At 44.9% G+C, this 21,249-nt stretch overlaps 1 protein-coding gene across 3 annotated transcripts in view; it reads left to right on the top strand.

The window, feature by feature from the left end:
• The window catches only part of LOC115173754 (transcription factor HIVEP3), a 39,701-nt gene extending 21,223 nt beyond the window's left edge, over nt 1-18,478 (top strand). For 2 of the 3 annotated variants that reach the window (XM_029732120.1, XM_029732119.1), the window contains exons 2-7: nt 3,826-8,588; nt 8,922-9,121; nt 15,487-15,662; nt 15,916-15,999; nt 16,108-16,919; nt 17,491-18,478. In XM_029732120.1, the coding sequence (XP_029587980.1) occupies nt 4,284-8,588; nt 8,922-9,121; nt 15,487-15,662; nt 15,916-15,999; nt 16,108-16,919; nt 17,491-18,327 (6,414 nt within the window). In that variant the 5' untranslated portion in view covers nt 3,826-4,283 and the 3' untranslated portion in view covers nt 18,328-18,478. The remainder of the gene's footprint in view (nt 1-3,825; nt 8,589-8,921; nt 9,122-15,486; nt 15,663-15,915; nt 16,000-16,107; nt 16,920-17,490) is intronic. The other variant, XM_029732121.1, reaches the window with a different exon arrangement.
• Nucleotides 18,479-21,249: the final 2,771 nt, after the last annotated feature.

Raw genomic sequence — 21,249 nt, 5'->3', positions numbered from 1 at the left:
AATGAGATGCCATTTCTAGTGTTTGAACGAGATCTTAGAAAAGATATGGCTGTGTGTTATGGAGTTTAAGGACTGCGTGAGATATTAGACTGAATATCGGGTAGATCAGGATGCTTGCTGCTGCCTATAACAAGCATCTTTTTGAAAATGACCTGCTTCTCTGAGCCCATGCAATAACTGTGAGACGCCAACACCTCCTGACAACGAGCAAAATGTAAACACACAATGAACACACTCCACTTGTTTGACAATTTGCACCGCTCACACTTGTTCCAGATTTAACAGAAGAATGTCACCTCTTTCTCAAAGTCTAAATGAATCTCTTACTGTAGAAAGCTCTACTCTTTGATAGTCCTCACATGAACCGTTTTGTAGTCTCTTAGTCCACCTGCAGTACAGTACCTGTCTGACCTACATTCCATCATCCACTCTTGAAATGCACTCTAGACGTTGTCCTGGACACTGATGTACATGCCAGATAAACACCTAACACACTGACAGTCCATACAGATGTACTGTCTTCTATTACTAAGGGCATTTGGAAACAGAATTAAAATGACTGGCCCAAAAAACTTTACAGTTAATTATTTAGTTTATCACAGTAGCATACCGTCAGTAAAATGCTACCATATAAGAGTTCTACAGTACTACTGTAAGAATGGCAACATGTCATCAGTTGTTTTACATTGACCAGCAGCTAGCTCCTCTTGTGGTTTTGCCCTCTTCCGGAGGAGCTTGGGTGCAGGCTGCAACCAGCTGATCAGTGGCTCTGTTCAAATACCATCCTAGCATACTCCCTAGTAAGAAGCAATGTATTGGGCATGCATTCTAGGTAGTACGGTAGTGTGGATATTGGAACGTACCTAGTGTGTGAGATGAACGGGTTGTTGCTTCAGTGCAGTATGTTGGCGCAGAGAAAGTAGAGGGAGTTCAACAAGAAAAAAAAAAATCTAAAAAAAAAAAACCGGAAAAGTGGTGCGTGCATATGTATTCACCCCCTTTGCTAGGAAAGCCCCTAAACAAGATCTGGTGCAACCAATTACCTCCAGAAGTCACATAATTCTGAAATGAAAAAAATGACTTGTTTCAAAGACTTCTCAAAAATAAAAACAGAAAAGTGATGCATGCATAAGTATTGCTATGAAGCCCCTAAATAAGATCTCGTCCAACCGAGTCACATAATTAGTTAAATAAAGTCCACCTGTGTGCAATCTAAGTTTCACATGATCTGTCACATGATCTCAGTATAAATACACCTGTTCTGAAAGGCTCCAGAGTCTGCAACACCACTAAGCAAGGGGCACCACAAAGCAAGCGGCACCATGAAGACCAAGGAGCTCTCCAAACAGGTCAGGGACAAAGTTGTGGAGAAGTATAGATCAGGTTTGGATAATATTTTTTTTAATCAGAAACTTTGAACATCCCACGGAGCACCATGAAATCCATTATCAAAAAATTGAAAAAATATGGCACCACAACAAACCTGCCAAGAGGGCCGCCCACCAAAACTCACAGACCAGGCAAGGAGGGCATTAATCAGAGATCCAACAAAGAGACCAAAGATAACCCCGAAAGAGCTGCAAAGCTCCACAGCGGAGATTGGAGTATCTGTCCATATGACCACTTTAAGCCATACACTTCAAAGAGCTGGGCTTTATGGAAAAGTGGCCAGAAAAAAAGCAATTGCTTAAAGAAAAAAATAAGAGAACCTGTTTGGTGTTCTGCAAAAGGCGACTCCCCAAACATATGGAAGAAGGTACTCTGGTCAGATGAGACTAAAATTGAGCTTTTTGGCCATCAAGGAAAACACTATGTCTGGCGCAAACCCAACACCTCTCATCACCCCGAGAACACCATCCCCACAGTGAAGCATGGTGGTGGCAGCATCATGCTGTGGGGATGTTTTTCATCGGCAGGGACTGGAAAACTGGTCAGAATTGAAGGAATGATGAATGGCGCTAAATACAGTGAAATTCTTCAGGGAAACCTGTTTCAGTCTTCCAGAGATTTGAGACTGGGACGGAGGTTCACCTTCCAGCAGGACAATAACCCTAAGCTTACTGCTAAAGCAACACTCGAGTGGATTAAGGGGAAACATTTAAATGTCTTGGAATGGCCTAGTCAAAGCCCAGACCTCAATCCAATTGAGAATCTGTGGTATGACTTAAAGATTGCTGTACACCAGTGGAACCCATCCAACTTGAAGGAGATGGAGAAGTTTTGCCTTTAAGAATGGGCAAAAATCCCAGTGGCTAAATGTGCCAAGTTTATAGAGACATACCCCAAGAGACTTGCAGCTGTAATTGCTGAAAATGGTGGCTAAACAAAGTATTGACTTTTTTTTGGGGGGGGGGGGTGAATAGTTATGCACATTCAAGTTTTCTGTCTTTTTGTCTTATTTCTTGTTTGTTTCACAACAAAAAATATTTTGCATCTTCAAAGTGGTAGGCATGTTGTGTAAATCAAATGATACAAACCCCCCCAAAAATCTATTTTAATTCCAGGTTGTAAGGCAACAAAATAGGAAAAATGCCAAGGGGCGTGAATACTTTCGCAAGCCACTGTATATTATCCTCATGAGAAACAGAGATGATACAAAGCTAAGATGAGGAAGATTGTTTGTATTTGGCTGCCTGGCGTTTAGAAATCTTTAACTTCACTAGTTAGTTAGAGTTTTGGAGCCCTTTTAGTTTTGGAGCCATTAGGTGTATGAAAGTAAATATTTATTAAAGAACATATTATTTAGTGAAATTGATATTACTTCATGGGCTTTCAGTGAATTGCTATCTTTAGAGAAGTCTGCTTGTTTGACAGTGTAAAGTTAGAATAAGGAGAAATTGGAAATCAAATGTGTTATTGTAGATGAGTATTTGACTAAATGACGGTAGTGTATTTTTTTCACAGCTGAATGATGTAACCCACTTCCCAATAGGAGAGGTGTTATCTTATGGTGGTATCTATCTGCAGACTACACCATCAGGAAGTAAGTGTTGGTGTTATCTTGCGGTGGTATCTATCTACAGACTACAACATTTGCATTTGGCCTAATTCTTTTTATCTAGAGTTAGCAGCTGGGGTTGGGAGACTTTGGGGGAATCTGGATGAATGAAACTATTGACTCTTCTGGCTGCAACAAAAGCTCATGAGTTGGGTAATCAAAAGGAAAAATCTGTCATCTTGTCTTGGGAGTGTGATCCCTGAGAAACACGTAGTAGCTTTTGTTTGAGCAATGTGCAATGCACACGGCTGATTGGGAACTATTCAAGGCGCCATTTGTTGCAGAATCTGAAAATGGATGCTATGACTTGGAGCGTTTTCTTCATAATAAATAATCAGGTAAATTAGATGTTTTTGTAGCTAGATTCCAAATCACAGTTTGGTAGCTAACACCTACATTTTAGGTGTACAGTTTTGAACTTTTGAAGTAGACTTCTTTCTGCATTGAAGAACTTTCTATATCATGCTAATGTTTGTTGTTGTTGTTGACGAAGTGAAACTGGTCGCTATGAGAAATGTGCCCCTTTAATACGACCAAACCCCAAGCTTTGTTTCCAACTTGATCATCCATCTTGATGAAATAAGTGATTAAAACCTTGCTTTTTAGCTGTTTAGTTCCCTCCCTTCGACAGTAATGTTTTTAGATCATAGTGGGCGGAGAGAGACTGTTTCTGCCATCTGTCTTCATGATGTAATTTCATTTGGTGTGTGTGTGTCCATGTGTGCACACTGTGTGTGTGTGAAAAAGAGAAAGAAGGAGAGATAGAGACTACCCCTCAGGTGGGTCTGTCTGTCAGTCATATAATATTTTCTTTTTTTTCCTTTCAGGTCCTCTGGAGTGAACCAGAGGACACAGACATCCAAAAAAAAGTCCTGAAAACTGGATCTGAAGACCTGAAGGCCTGACACAAGGACGGGTTCAACCCAGTATCTGAATACCGGACAACGGGGACTGGCTCAGAGACTGAGGGCAGAGTTGTTCACTCTGGGAGCCAACAGAGGTCCGAGATGGGAAGCTTCTTTGGCTCAGGATGGAAAAGGACTTCCTCATCACCGCATGACAATTCAGTTGTTGCCCAGGATCCATTGAATGAATGGCTTGACTGGAGTAAGTACTAAGTATGAGTACAGACAGCCTGAAATCCACTACAAGACAGATATTACTAAGGAACAAAATACTCATCATACATCAATCCCAGAGTCCGTTGAATGAATAGGCTTGTCCTGTGTGGCCTGCCTCAGGCAGAGGGATCCCAGGTGTCTACCTGAGGTTTTTGTTCCGTTTTATGGAGGCGTTGCACAGCTGTAGCCACTTGCCGACTGGGGAGCAGTCCAGAGGTCATGACCAGCCTCAGCCAGGAGAGTCTGCTCTGCCTCTCGCAGACCCTGAGCCTCCCAAATCTCCCTCCTCCCAGAAAAATCAACTGCCGACACAACAGACTCGCTCCAAACAAGGAGGCCCTCAACATCAACAACACCACAAACTGCCTAATAAGAGGGAGCGCAAGCGTCTCCGACATCAGAGGCAAAGCGTTGATTTAGACACCCCACTGTCGGAAGAGGGTAAGCATGCAAAGGCAGGGGCAACACCGACTACAGTGTCTCGGACCCCGTCTGGAGGGACCCCGGCAACTCCCTCCTTATCAACCACCTCCACCCAGTCTACAGAGGCTCCTGCCACAGAAGAGAACCAGGAGGGCACCCTGAAGCAGAAACGGGAGCATAAGCCTGGAAAACCTGGGAAATATGTGTGTTCTTACTGCGGCCGTGCCTGTGCCAAGCCCAGCGTCCTGCAGAAACACATCCGATCCCACACTGGAGAGAGGCCCTACCCCTGTGCTCCTTGTGGCTTTTCTTTTAAGACCAAGAGCAACCTCTACAAGCACCGGAAATCCCATACCCACAGGGTGAAGGCTGGCCTCGCCTCTGGAGAGCCCAGTGCTTTAGAAGAACCAATGCCAGAGTCAGAAGATGAAACCAGACAGCCATCGTCTGCTGCCTCCTCTAACTTGGAGAGACATGACAGTGTAGCCAATGAGAAGACCCATGAAGACACAGAGAGGTCTAAAGAGCAGTCCAGTGGGATGGACAACTCCTACGCCATCAAGAAGAGGCTGGCCATGCGTTTATGCCGAGGGAAACGTGGCCCTCTAGGCTCGTCTGACTCGATCAGTTCCTCGTTGGGTATGGTGAGTATAGGGAGTAGAGGTAGCACAGAGTCTGGCTATTTCTCTCGCTCTGAGAGCACTGAGCAGTCGCAGGACATCCCACCCAACGCAACAAGTGCCAAAAGCTACGCAGAGATCATCATGGGGAAATATGGCCATCTGGGCCACCTCCAGAAGATGTCCCGGCATCAGGACCAGCAGCCTTCTGGAGGCCAGGGACAGCAGGAGAAGAGCAGCCCGTTCACAGTGCCCAAGAAGCAGGTCATTGACCACATCACCAACCTCATCACCATCAACGAGGCTGTGGTGGACACAAGTAAGATAGACAGCGTTAAGCCCAGGAGGTTCTCTCTGCCTAGGAGAAGTAGCAATGAGTCTAACTCTAAGGTTTCTCTATCTCTGAAAGAGCCGCCGGTAGTCCACCACAGCACCAAAAACCCTGGAGACCCAGGCTTTAAGAGCAGTGGTTCCATCACTATGGGAGTTCCGTGTGAGAAGTTCCATCATCAACAGTCACTACACGTGGATTCAACGGCAGGCCTGTCATCCACTTCCATGGCTCCTCTTCTGAGAAGCCTCTCTATGCCCTCTGCTGCTAGTTCAACTGATGCCTCCTCTGACGTCTTCCCACGAAACTTCCGCCTTAGCCAATCTTTCGATGAACGGTCTGAAACCCAGTCTCGCCGCACTGGGATGCTACGACGCCAGCCTGCTATCGAACTACAACCTGGTGCTGAATTCACTAAAGAGGAACATAGTTTACACAGTAGCTCCAACACACTCTACAATCACAATATGTCCATCGTGCCTCCTGATCACAAGCAATGTCAACCAGAGCCATACGAGTGTGAGTCCTGCGGCATTGGATGTAAGAACTGGGAAGGTTATAAGGCACACAAGAGAAGTCTTTGTATAGCACGACTTCCCCAAGAGAGTCTTGATACAACAATATGCCAGCTGGACCGTTCACATTTGATACACTATCCGATTAGCAAACCAGGGGCTTTGGCAATGCGCAAGAGAAGGAAAGAGGAGAGTTTTGAATCTGATGATCCATCCTCTCCTGTGTCTTTATCCATACCCACCTTCTCCACGTTGGTGCAAGGCAGAGACAGAAAAAGTGTAGCCTGCAATAGAAGCTCATGGCCATGGGTAGAGCAGGATCGGGGAGACACATCGAAATGTTTCTCAGTGATTCAGCATACCAGTTCATTTGAGAGACAAGACCCTTTGTTTACAGAGAGTCAAGGTAAAGAGGAGGCGCATTTTAGTTTTCCATCTCATGAGGATGTGTCTCAGAAACAACCGCAGAAACACTCGTCCAAACCAACACCTCGCAAACTGGTGCGCCAACACAATGTTCAAGTCCCGGAGATATTCGTCACTGAGGATTCCAACATCAATCTTATTGAGTCTGTTCAGACACAGTCAGAAACAGCATCCATAATGCCTAAACAGACTGAGAGGACAGACGAGTTCCAGTGGCCACAGAGGAGCCTCACCCTGTCTGGGGTCCCCATCGAGAAGCTGCCCCCGAAGAAGAAACGTATTCGCCTGGCCGAGGCTGCCCAGTCTTCAGGGGAGTCCATGTCCAGCTTTGACTCCGTCTCCCTGCCTCGCAGCCCCAGCCAGGATAGCTGTGCATCCCACGCGTCTAGCCGCTCTGCATCCTTCGAGGAGTCCATCAGACCTGGAGACATGGAGACCCTGGCTGGGACACCGTTGAGGAGGTCTAGGGCCCCTAACATGTTGACCGTCCCAGGGCTGCATCTTCATAAAAGGGAGATGCGGCGGTCGGTCTCAGAGCAAGCACCTCACGACCCACAGCAGCAGTCTGTCCTGATGGCGATGTTGGAGATGCGAAGCAAGTCCTTTGACTACAGCAGTTTGTCCCCTGAGCGCTCCGCGGCCGGCTGGAGTGACAGACGCAAATGTCTCCTCATGAGACACACTGCGGTCAAGGACCCAGAGGAGGAGCAGCCTGCCAAACCTGTAGAACTAAAGCGGAAGCCCAGTTCCTCCATTTCTGCCAAACACACAGCACTAAAGGTGAACAATCCTTCTCACTGTAGCCCCAGTCCTGACCCTGTCAGTCCCAGCACTTCTTCCAGACTAAGCCCAGGTCCTCGATACCTTAGTGCGACTGCTGGTTCCCCTCTGTCAGGCGAACCCACATCATGTAACCCTGTACAAACTCTTTGCCAAGAGCCCCCCTCACAATGGAAACTGGGTCAAAGTATTCAGTTGACTGGACATTGCTCTGAAGTCCTACCCTCAAAGAACTCTGTAGAATCTCCCGACCCCCTCCAGAGGGTAGCCCCATCACCTCTCTGTTCAGGGAAACCTGTAATTATCTCCCTCCGTCCTGTCCACACCTACATCCATCCTGCCCAATCCCAACTCCGCCCTGTCTACCCTCCCCACCCCCTCTCCACCCAGTGCCCATTAGGGATAGCTAGGGCCCACTACCTTCCAATGTCCACAGGCCTGAAGCTGGAGATCCCAGTCCCAATTCACAGTCATGATGGACATTCAGAGTTTGTAACACATCCTCCGCAGATACTCCACCCTCACCCTAATATCTCACGTAGCCCAGAGTTACTCCGGCCCTCTATATCACCAGCAGTAGCAGTAGTCCGGCTACAGGCAGACACCAACACCCTAGCCAGTGCCATATACACCACTCTGTCCCAAACCACAACATCTAGGTCCCAGGAACCTGTGTGTTCTGGGTTAAACAGTGGCAATAGAAATTCCCCAATGCCTGAACATAACAGCCACCTGGTCATGACTCTGCCTGTAAGTAGCAAGATGTTGTCTGAGACTCTGCTACCAGTCAGCCAGTTGGCTCTGCCTCCAGGCAACCACTTGGCTTTGCCTCTGCCTTCAGGCAGCCAGCTGTGGTCTGACGAGGGCTGTAGATCTTCAGGCTCAGGGAGCAACAAGCGATTGTTATCCCCTTCAAACAGTGTCGATTTCAGCCCTGAGTCCAAACAGCAGCAGAAACGAGTGAAGGAGGGGGAAGATGAGGAGAGTTGTGTAGGAAACGTAATCGCGGAAACATCCACAAAAGAAGAAAAGGTTGAGATTCCAACATGTTTACCTAAGGTGTGTACTCCAATAAGTCAAGAAAGACCTTCATATCCGACCCTCCAGTCCACCACCTCTCACAGCTGGTGTTATCTGAACTACGTCAAGCCAAATCCTTCCACCTCGACTGACCACCAGCCCTCAGTTTACTCCTCTTGGTCTACCAGCGAGTATGACCCCAACCCTCCAGGCCTCTCCAGCAAGACAGCCCTGTCCCTGTTGGACTGCAAGCAGAGGGTCTGCCCCACCATCTACACCATGTCTCCCATGTCATCCACCCCGGCAGAGACCCCACCAGAGCCCACCGACATGAAGACGCCATGCCATTCTGAGGTAAAGAGACTTTACTGGAGGCCTCCTCATAGAATGGTCAATGTGAAATTTGCAGTACTGTATGTATTTATTTAGCCTTGTCCCATACTGTACTATGTGCTGTAGTTTTTTTACTTTATTTTGTATATGACCCAATACACCCAATACAGTTTGGCCTTATTTCTCATTTCAAGCGTGTAGGCCTATATTGTAAATTGTAATGCTACAGTATAATTTAGATAAGTACTGAAACACATAAGTTATGATGAATTCCCCCCCCATCCCTGTCTCCTTGGCCTGATCTTGCTGGAGCAGGGTTGGTGAATTTGCCCTGCATGTCTCTCTCGAGTGTAGGTACATGCCACTCTGCCCGGCGACAGCCACCGTGTCGAGACAACAGAGCAAGAGCAGTCCGCAGAGGACAAGGAGCTAAAGAAGGAACGAGAGGTGGAGGAAGAGGAGGAAGAGAAGGAAGAGGAGGAAAAAGAAGCAGAGACCCAGTCAACCAGCAAATGTAGAGAACCTCCACCTCGAATCTGGATCTGTGAGGGAGGGTGAGTAGGCTATGACTGATTACATTTTACATTTGAAATAACACTTACACATTTAAAGATGCAAAGCATTATTGGCTTTACATTCATAAAGACATGAGAAACTACACTCAGCCTTACAAGTTTTGCTCTATACAGTACAGGGCATGGTACTGTAAGCTACTTGTCATAGACAGTGAGGGTATTTGGTCTCTGTGTTGTGTATGGAGAGCTGTGAAATGTTGTCGTTCCCCTCTGCAGGACATGAGGGGCTAAGGGTTGTCTGTCTGACTACACCAACAGAGGCCGTCTGTTGAGTGGCCCTTGCCAGGAAATGACCAACAACTACCCAGCTTCCTCTACTGTACCCTATGTAGAAGCTCAGTTACACCCAACACAGTCAATGGTTCTGGTCATTCAGCTGTAGAGGGAAATAGTGGCCAATTTCATTCCCGATTTCATTCCCATTTTAGATGGTGATTGATTGAATGAATGAGAACCTTGAGTCTATTTACATGATTTCTCTGTGCATCTGGGTTTATGTGTATCTATTTGTAGACAGAGAACAAGAAGGGCACTATTTTCAGAGGAGAGAGTGGAAGGTGTTTTATACTAACTCTGCTTCTCTAGTAATGGGACTTATGTAGGATGTGTCAGATAGGAGAGAGCGCTGTGATTCATCTGTCTTCATTTACAGTAATCCACACAGCTAGATTGAATTACATTGTTATGAAGCAGACATAACTGAAACTCCTGAGAACGCTTGGTCTCCTCCATCTTATCTGTGCATGTGCTACTGAGGTGCCATCTGTGTGTTCCTCTGCATCTCTCTGAGTACTGCTGGGAACCTGTTGTTGTTGTCGTGACTCAGGTTCACAGCCTTCTTCTCATCAGTCACAACCCAGCTAGCACATAACGTTCTGAGAACAATATGTTTCTTAGAGCTTGGTGAGAGTGTGTTTGTCCAATAGTTATTTTGCATACAACCTTCCCATGACCTTCTGGGAATAGTGCAGAATAGTTGCTTGGCTTTGGAACATTCCCAGCACATTTAAGGAACTTGACAAAAAATGTCTTTATTTTTCTTGGTATTTCATTAATTTAACAGAAAGTTTCCTAAACATTCAAACATGGTTACATTCAATTTCAATCTTGGTAATGTTCTAGGAACGTTTTCCTACTGGTTTGACATTGGGAAGTTCTCAAATAGTTCAGAGAACGTTAAGAAACAACGTTCTTCTGTGGGAATTTCAGTAATTCGACATAATGTTTCCTAAAGATATCCTCATGGTTTTGTTAAAAGTCATGTTCTCAAGTTGTTCCGAGAACATTAAGAAAACTTTCCATAAAAACTACAAGTAAACTTTAGTAATGTTCAGAGAACATTCTAAGAATGTTATTTAAACGTCTCAGAAAAGCTTCCCATGGGGGGCACAAGGGCAAGCGCCCCGTCAGCATTGTCCTGTTTTTCATTTTTTCAGTTGTTAAATTAAAACCCCTTAGAGTCGATTGACGCACCTGTGCGTCACACCGCGATGTCATTTTCAATAGCTACCTGTGTGTTTATGCTAGAGACTTACAGTTTCTTGCAGTGGCTGCAGCTCAATCCCCTCTTTCCGCCGATATAAAGTTTCTGCCTACTTCATAACATGGGGCTTTTAAAAGCTGTTTTTCTACAGTTGAGAGGATCCGGACAAGAAAATGGTCACCAAATCGTCTGTAGAACCCGAACCGTTAGAGCTACAAACTAATGAGATGAAAGAGGAGACTCTCATGAACACGACAGTGTTGTTTGTTTTGCTCTACGACATCCGCAAGCTTTACGGCAGTCGTCTGAACTCTCTGATGCAGACATCCTAATTTCAAAGATGTCTTCTCACAAAAGCAACTGTCCGGACCAAACCGTTTGGGCTAACTAATATATCAACAGGGGTCCTAAAATTCCAAATCAAATAGCTAAATGATCAATTTTATGACCATCCTAAAACAATTCGAAACATTAGCTTAGTAGATATTGCGATCTAAGGGCTTAGACCTACAAGCCCACGTTTTATCATAATAATTTATAAAAACATCTGTCAGCGGTATTTTGCAGAGGGGGCACACTGACTGGACCAGGCAAAGAGTACCCCCCACCCCCCCAAGATATGTCGCCTATTGATTCCTTCTCAATTAATAAATAAAACTGTAATACAGCCACCTAGCAATTTTATGAAGTTGGCTTTAACTAGTCAGCTAAATAGGTTCCCAATCTCCCAAACTCATAACTAGCTACCAAGCCATTTCAGGCTGTCAATCAAGTTAGAGTAGCTTGTCTAACTATCTTACACCTCAGCTCCACTATAAGCGTTGCGTTGCTTTGCCATCAGCGTTGTGTCAATGTGACGTTCTACTTGCTACACAGAGCACGTTGTTTTGAGAACTGTGAGGAGCAGAGGGGAAGCGCGTCTTTATTCTATTGTCCCCTACTGTACCATATTCATTATTTATGCATAAGTACAATAGCTTTGGTCCAGTTTTTCACAAGTACTCATTCAATTGTTGCTAGTGCTTGTACTAAATGATCCTTTAATTACACAAGTTGCTTTTGTTTACATTGTGAACATACTCAATGTAGCTAGTTAGCTAGAGTTTCTGCTAGCTAGTAGCTTCTTGACTTCATACACCTTAGTACAATAACCAGTGGTGTATAGTCAAGGCCATATGCATCCAAAATAAACTTTATTTCTCATTATTTCAATTCACAAGATGGAATGAACGCATGCGTCAGCCTTCGAGAATTGAACCATTGAGAATTGGATGCAGTATAGCAGCTTTTATTGATTTTAAAGGAAGCATTTCCTCGATGGCTGATGGCAATGCCGGACGCCCGATGGCTATTGTGTAGCAGGGCCATTAGCTGGCATCCCTGCTGGCAAAAAAATACTAAAATTGTCAAGAGGTATGCTTAGATAACCTATACAGAAAAATAGACATTTGTGACCTAGAATAAGGCATAATGATTATGCCTCTAGATTGCAGGAAAAGGCTGTAAAGGTGTTTGAAAAATGTTAAATTCTCTGACTTACGGAGCCGTCCACTGGACCACCTCCCCTCCATCCTCATGTACTTCGCGCCCCCTTTTAAATAATGGGTGCATGACGCCCCTGTTCAGAATGTTAAGAAAACTTTCTTTAAAAACCACAAGAAAACTTTTGTAACATTCAGTGAATGTTCTATTAATGTTATTTAAAAATGTATACAGTCCGTTCTCAGCATCAACAAAACGCTCTCTATCCTCTATCTTGTTAAGTGTGTTCAGGTGTGTTGGCCGCGCCCAATAATTGGCCACAGATTCAGGAAGTTATAAAAAAAACTCTAAAAAACCTATAATTTCCGTTCTCAGAGCGTTAATAAAAACTCCCAAGAAATATTTCAAGGAAACAGAGTAAAACATTCTCAGAATAGGCTAAATGTTCACTTCTGTTCTCAGAACTTTGCATTTTTTTCAGTTTTACCGGTCAGGAAATGTATGGCTTCGTTCCCACAACCAATGTGAAACCAAAAACATACATTCCCACAACTTCCAATAAGCCCAATGTGCTACCTGGGAATGACTCATCTCTCTTCCCTGCTGTGCTGTGTGGAGCTCTGAGTCCGCCAATTCCATCTGTTTGGGCCGTTGTGTGTGTGCGGGATGATAAGACAAAGCAGTGAACGAGAGGAAGTCAAACAATGACCTTTCAGTATGGCTACATTACGGGGGAGTGAAGGCTGAGTGAGGGAAGATTTAGTGTAGGCTGTCTCTCTGAAGATAAAGCTAGGGGCAGGATCTGTGAATGGCTGTCAGAGTAAACTATGAATTGCGTGGGTTGGTGGCCATCAATATGCCTACATGCTGTATATCAGTTCGGCATGTGGGATTTTTTGTCAGTGGGCATGTACACACACACACACACATTTGAAATACTTTATTTGAATCACATTACATCATAAAAGATTCAAACATAATTCAAACAGATGCCCATAACGGCTGAAACAGAGTGGTACCTTCTCCTCCACACAGCTAGCCTGCCCATAACGGCTGAAACAGAGTGGTACCTTCTCCTCCACACAGCTAGCCTGCCCATAACGGCTGAAACAGAGTGGTACCTTCTCCACACAGCTAGCCTGCCCATAACGGCTGAAACAGAGTGGTACCTTCTCCTCCACACAGCTAGCCTGCCCATAACGGCTGAAACAGAGTGGTACCTTCTCCTCCACACAGCTAGCCTGCCCAGAACTGCTGACACAGAGCAGTACCTTCTCCTCCACACAGCTAGGCGGTCCATAACAGCTGAGACAGAGCAGTACCTTCTCCACACAGCCAGTGGTGGAAAAAGTACCCAATTGTCATACTTGAGTAAAAGTAAAGATGCCTTAATAGAAAATGACTCAAGTAAAAGTGAAAGTCACCCAGTAAAATACTACTTGAGTAAAAGTCTAAAAGTATTTGGTTTTAAATATGCTTAAGTATAAAAAGTTAATGTAATTGCTAAAATATACGTAAGTATAAAAAAGGAAAAAAAATAATTTCAAATACCAAAAACCAGACGGCACCATTTTCTTGTTGTTTGAATTCACGGATAGCCAGGGGCACACTCCAACACTCAGACATAATTTACAAACGAAGCATGTATGTTTAGTGAGTCCTTTTGATCAGAGGCAGTAGGGATGACGAGGGATGTTCTCTTGATAGGTGTGAATGGGACCATTTTCCTGTCCTGCTAAGCATTCAAAATGTAACAAGTATTTTTGGGTGCCAGGGAAAATGTATGGAGTAAAAAGTAAAAAAATATTTTTAGGAGTGTAGTGAATTAAAAGTAAAAGTAGTCAAAAAAATGAATAGTAAAGTACAGATATCCCAAAAAACTACATAAGTAGTACTTTAATGTAGTTTTACTTAAGTATTTTACGCCACTGCACACAGCTAGCCTGCTCATAACGGCTGAAACAGAGCAGTACCTTCTCCTCCACATAGCTAGCCTGCTCATAACGGCTGAAACAGAGCAGTACCTTCTCCTCCACATAGCTAGCCTGCTCATAACGGCTGAAACAGAGCAGTACCTTCTCCTCCACATAGCTAGGCTGCCCATAACGGCTGAAACAGAGCAGTACCTAGCCAGTTGTTTTGGCTACTCTTAGTCAGGCCTACCTAATCTGAGCCTATGTACATGGCCAAGACTGCCAAGTTTCAATGCCACCAACTTGCATTTGTATCTTAGGCTGTCCAAGCGTGATATGAGGGGCTGGTATTTAAGGAGCTTTTAAGAAAAGACCTGCTCCATTTTTAAAATTGTTTTATTTAACCTTTATTTAACTAGGCAAGTCAGTTAAGAACAAATTCTTATTCACCATGATGGCCTATGTAACACTGTAACAATGCAACAATCGACACACACACACACAAACACACACACACACACACACACACACACACACACACACACACACACACACACACACAGATGATATGGGTTCATGAAAGTTCTACATTGAACTGCTGTAAGGACCTCGCAACAGCTGTCTCATTCATTTAGTCAAAACATTGCTTTTAAGGCACCAAACAGTGATTAAGTTGAGAAAATTAAGCATGTTAGCTATTATTGTAATTACCGATCATATTAATAGAAAGACGTTTTTGTTTTCTGTTTATTTGGAGCAGCTGGTCTGAGCCCAGGGTTTCCTCCCTCTCTGGTGTGTTTTTATTGGCTGGCTGTTCCAAACCCCAGCTGATGTTGCAGGCTTTCTGTGTTTGGACTGGGGCTGGGTGGTGGTGGTGTGAGAGGGTGGTGATGGGGGTTAGAGTCCCACTGCAGGGCACCCACTTCAGCATCACACAGAGAGGCTTTTATAACCCCAAACCAGAACACCCTCCACCCCAAAAGCACGCACACACGCACGCACACATACACACACACACACACACACACACACACACACACACACACACACACACACACACACACACACACACACACACACACAGGGGTGGACCCCCTAACCAACTGCCAGAGTGTGAGTTCACTGTGTAAGAAGGGTGTGTGCCAAACAGATACAGCAATAAATATAAACATTATAGCAGCTTGCAGGTGCTATATACAGTATATAGAACCAATGATTTTAGTGCAGCCATATGGACTGTGGTTTTCATCAGGGGTGGAAATTAACTCACCACTGAAAATTTGACCCGGGATTCAGATCCAAATATCTAAACTTTGGGTACTCTGTTCACTCAGGTTCCTCTCCATTCCTAGATGTTATTGAAAGAACACTAGCATCAATTCACAAGGTTTATGGTGGTAGCATTAGCTATACATAATAAAACAACACTAAAATAGAAGTAAAATTCTCTCTCTCTCGTCCGTCAGCTACAGGTCTAGTGAGGAGTATGTGTACGTGAGGGGTCGAGGCAGGGGCAGATATGTGTGTGAGGAGTGTGGCATCCGCTGTAAGAAGCCTAGTATGCTGCGTAAACACATCCGCCTGCACACCGACTCACGACCCTACGTCTGCAAGCACTGCAACTTTGCCTTCAAAACCAAAGGTAAGCTATGGATGGACACAGGATTGCTGCCTTACTGAGGTTATAGATAGTCACAGGACTGTGACTCTCTAGTGGGTATGGATAGGTGGATAGGTACTGAAATGGCTGCCTTATTGGGACAAGGCCTCTCTTATAAAATAGATTTTGAAGGAAAAGTGTACTGTTGACCTGCTCGGAGTTGACATCTCTGTTCATCCAGTGTGTTGTTAGGGATGTCTCATGATGGCAATGTAATGGTTCTCTGTTGTTCCAGGGAACCTCACCAAACACATGAAGTCCAAGGCCCATGGGAAGAAGTGCCATGACGGGCCAATGACTGGTTCTGAGGCTGAAGAAGGTCAGACGATGTAATGTTGCTGTGTCTACATTAAAAATATCCAATAATACTTTATGTTGCCTAATTCTTACAATGACCCCCCCCCCCCCCCCCCCCCCCCCCCCCCAGACTGCTCAGTCTGGCCAGAGACAGGACAGGACGAGCACCGGTACTCTGACATCAGCGAAACTGAAGCAGACGACGATGACAACGAGTATGATGATGAAGAAGATGATGGTGAAGTGGAGTCCTGGTCCCATGAAGACCCTTCCACCACCTCAACAAGCCACCTGAAGCCACCCAAACCCCCAGACCAGAACAGAACCACACCAGACCGGGACAGGACCAGGCCATCTGGGTCAAGCCAGCGTAGCCAGCCTCAGAGGCTGAATCCCCAGGAGCCAAGTCTCTGTTATACTGCTGGTTCCCACAGCAAGAAGAGAGCTCTATTCTCTCGGAGGAGGCACCTGGACCCCTGTGGTCACTGCTCCCCATTGCACTGTCCATCACCAACTCCAGAACTGTCTCCATCCCTCTCCCTAACCCATCAGCTTTCTCCTGCTCACTCCCTATCCCCTAGAGCGGACCTGTCCCCTCTCCGATGCCCTTCCCCCAAGCGTTACCTCTCCCCTGTCTCCTGCCATCCCTCCCCTCCACCACTCTCATCCCTGTCTCCTCGGCATAACCTATCCCCTGCCCCCTCCCACCCCTCCCCACCCTCCTCTCTGTCCCTGCTAGGTTGTCATGTCTCCCCCTCCTTAGAGAGACATCCGTCCCCCCTAAGAGGCCTCTCGCCTATCAGGCCCAAGTCCCCCAGCGGTGGCTCCCCTGCTCCTCAGGCCACCATCCCTGTTCAACACAGAGCCTGTCTGCCCAGAGACCCATCTTCAAATCCCCACAGGGACAGACCTGCTACGGCTACAAGCTCCAAGGCAAGGCTGGTGAGTATTTCAGTCTCTCTCTGTCACCCCTAGAACACAACACAGACACACTTTGTGTCCGACCTGTGGAAGACTGCTTGGCTCTCTTGTATTTTTGTTGCATAATTGAATTTTATGTCTATAACCCTTTTCTACACACAAAGCAGTTCCTGTGAGGGCTAAACAGCCAAATACAAGTAAAATAAACATCCAAAACAAATATAGATACGTAGCGTGGTACATTCAGGGTTATTTTAAAGTCATACAGGAAAAGGAAGGAAGGGTAACGCTCTACTTTTATATGATTCTAACCAACAACACAAAACCTGAAAATAATGACAGATGGTTCCCAAATAGACGCAAATGTGTTTGTTCTGGGCAGTCTGTGATAAAACGAGACACACGCCTATCATTAGATGTCTGAGATTGTAACCACAAGGACTGTGCCATCAGCCTCTAAATGTGTGTCAATGTCTCAGTCAACTCACCTGATATAAACATGGTATGTTTCTTCACAAGTCGTGTTGACGTTGTGGTTTGGTTGCGTTGTGGTTCTAACATTTACACCCTTACTCCCCTCATCTCTACCCAGCTGAAAAGCTACTCTGTTCAGGAGGACGACGAGGTGCGTCTCCCTCTCCTGTCCCCCAGGACTAGACCATCCCGAGGGGGCCACGGTGGTGTCCTCAGCCACCTGCCTCTCCACTCTCAGCAGCTAGCCAGGACCCCCAACCTGATGATCCCCATTGGGGGGATCCACATGGTACAGCCCAGGAACAGTCGTCACTACAGCCTGGTGACTAGCCCTGTGGCATCACAGAACACCCCTACCCCGGCAAAGATGAACCGATCCATGGCAGCCCAGAACACCCCTACCCAAGCAGGAATAGACTGGTCCAGGTCATCCCAGCACACTTCTACCTTAACAGGAATGGGCCGGCCGATGACAGCCCAGAATGCCCCTACCCCAGCAGAGATGGACCACTCCAGGACCAGGGGAGCTGGACTGGAAGAAGGGCCACTTAGTAGGCCTTCATCGCTGAAGCACCATCAAAACCCTCTGAAAGAGGCTGCTGGGCCTAGCACAAGCATGCACACCAACTACCAGGGCAACAGGGTAGGAGAGGGAGAGGCCGGGGGCAGACTGTCAGGACCTCTCCCAGACAAGGCAGGTACGGCCCATGTACAGGTGTGCTCCATGAGACCCGAGAATCATGGGAATTTGAGTCAAAGGGAAGAAACTAAACTACTGTTCACTGGGACAGAGCTAGGAGGCACCTCACACACTACAGGCGTCCGAACGAGCACTTTGTCCAAGGGAACCACACACACAGAAAGAGATGCAGATACACACGTTAGAGAAGGAAGTGTTTTTCCAGTGACTAACCAATGCCAAAAGATGCCATCTTCTTTCCAGACTAAACTCTGATAGGAAGGAGCACCTTTAGGGAACAGTGCAACAGACTGGTCTTGGGTACATCTGATATGGCAGCGTTTTTCCTACATAGGGGATACAGTGCCATATCAGACACAGACATGGTCTCAGAGCTAGAAGCAGTTCTGGTTTTGAGACTGAAGAAGACGGAAGGAATCCAAGTAGAGCACTCAGGAGCGTACGGCTTCTGACTATAATGTGTAATTAGATTATGTAATTATATGAATGATATATAGATACAGTTGAAGTCGGAAGTTTACATACACCTTAGCCAAATACATTTAAACTCAGTTTTTCACAATTCCTGACATTTAATCCTAGTAAAAATTCCCTGTCTTAGGTCAGTTAGGATCACCACTTTATTTTAAGAATGTGAAATGTCAGAATAATAGAAGAGAGAATGATTTATTTCAGCTTTTATTTCTTTCATCACATTCCCAGTGAGTCAGAAGTTTACTTACAGTCAATTAGTATTTGGTAGCATTGCCTTTAACTTGTTTAAGTGTGGTCAAATGTTTTGGGTAGCCTTCCACAAGCTTCCCACAATAAGTTAGTGTGAATTTTGGCCCATTTCTCCTGACAGAGCTGGTGAAACTGAGTCAGGTTTGTAGGCCTCCATGCTCGCACACACGTTTTCAGTTCTGCCCACAAATTTTCTATGGGATTGAGGTCAGCGCTTTGTGATGGCCACTCCAATACCTTGACTTTGTTGTCCTTAAGCCATTTTGCCACAACTTTGGAAGTATGCTTGGGGTCATTGTCCATTTGGAAGACCCATTTGCGACCATGATTTAACTTCCTGACTGATGTCTTGAGATGTTGCTTCAATATATCCACATAATTTCCATCCTCATGATGCCATCTATTTTGTGAAGTGCACCAGTCCCTCCTGCAGCAAAGCACCCCCACAACATGATGCTGCCACCCCCGTGCTTCACGGTTGGGATGGTGTTCTTCAGCTTGCAAGCTTCCCCCTTTTTCCTCCAAACGTAACAATGGTCATTATGGCCAAACAGTTATATTTTTGTTTCATCAGACCAGAGGACATTTCTCCAAAAAGTACGATCTTTGTCCCCATTTGCAGTTGCAAACCGTAGTCTGGCTTTTTTTTGACGGTTTTGGAGCAGTGGCTTCTTCCTTGCTGATCGGCCTTTCAGGTTATGTCGATATAGGACTCATTTTACTGTGGATATAGATACTTTTGTACCTGTTTCTTCCAGCATCTTCACAAAGTCCTTTGCTGTTTTTCTGGGATTGATTTGCACTTTTCTCACCATAGCACGTTCATCTCTAGGAGACAGAACGCGTCTTCTTCCTGAGAGGTGTGACGGCTGCGTGGTCCCATGGTGTTGATACTTGCATACTATTGTTTGTACAGATGAACGTGGTACCTTCAGGCGTTTGGAAATTGCTCCCAAGGATGAGCCAGGCTTGTGGAGGTCTAAAATTATTTTTCTGAGGTCTTGGCTGATTTCTTTTGATTTTCCCATGATGTCAAGTAAAGAGGCACTGAGTTTGAAGGTAGGCCTTGAAATACATCCACAGGTACACCTCCAAGTGACTCAAATGATGTCAATCATCCTATGAGAAGCTTCTAAAGCCATGACATAATTTTCTGGAATTTCCCAAGCTGTTTGAAGGCACAGTCAACTTAGTGTATTTAAACTTCTGACCCACTGGAAATGTGATACATTGAATTATAAGTGAAATAATCTGTCTGTAAACAGTTGTTGGAAAAATGACTTGTGTCATGCACAAAGTAGATGTCCTAACTGACTTGCCAAAACAATAATTTGTTAACAAGAAGTTTGTGGAGTGGTTGAAAAACGAGTTTTAATGACTCCAACCTAAGTGTATGTAAACATCCGACTTCAACTGTATGTTGAATATGCAGTATATGTTTTGTAATCTTTTTTTACCCTCTTCTTTTGTTTGATGTCATTGATGTTAATTTATTATTGATGTGCTCTTATGCAATTCTGTACTATCCTCTGTGAGACCTGGAATGAAATGTAGATGATACAGATTTTATTTAGTTCAACTCTCCCCTCATCGACACCTTTGATAACTCTAATTAATACATTATACTACCCTTGCTGTGTTAATACTGTATGATCTACAGATGTAGGATCTTCATTTGACCTATATTGTCTCAGATAAATAATCTTCCAGCACCAGGATTTGAACGTTTACACCATAATGTTGCTTGATCGGTGGTTAGGCTATTAGCTGGCCAAAAATAGGCTACAAGAAAAGTGCAATACCGTTAATATAACCGTGTATTAATGTGGGTTTTCAGTGAATTCATGTAAATCACAAAGCTCATCTGCATTTCCTGTGGTGCAGGAAAATTCTCAGCAACAAAAAGAGTGGTCAAATTAAGATCCTACACAGGTACGATCAAATAGAAAAGTACTATAAATCTACTCACTCTGACCAGTATTTTGAAGTGCAATTTCTGTAAAGATTGTGGCTTGAAATATCATTGTTAATGGCTGTGATTATTTTTTATTTAATGCTAAGTAGGAATCCTTAATGGTGAAACAGCCACGTCCGTTTGCGATATTACAACAATAAAGAAGTCACTGCAAACAATAATCACTTTTTTTTCTTCACTCGGTACATCGTTGGACGCGCGCTAGAACGGTGGAATATGTACTGCATGTTCTTTTACCACGCTGTGCGACGCTCGCCGCTCTGCTTCGTCAACAAAACAAAAGCAACGACAGTGGCGCCGTTTCCCCACTACGGATTCCATCTTAAAAGATTGTTCTTTAAAAAATATATAATATCTGATTTTTTTTTTTAAGAATCAGGGTCAGAATAATATCTTATTTTGTACTATCTTGTTGAGACAAAATATTGGAATAATAATACGCATTGGTGGTAGAAAAGCTTACTGCACTCATTGGATAG

This window comes from Salmo trutta, chromosome 34 (genome assembly GCF_901001165.1).
Source record: "Salmo trutta chromosome 34, fSalTru1.1, whole genome shotgun sequence".
Classification (NCBI taxonomy): Eukaryota; Metazoa; Chordata; class Actinopteri; order Salmoniformes; family Salmonidae; genus Salmo; species Salmo trutta.
Note: the sequence above shows the minus strand (reverse complement) of the source record. Positions and strands in the feature narration are given on the sequence as shown.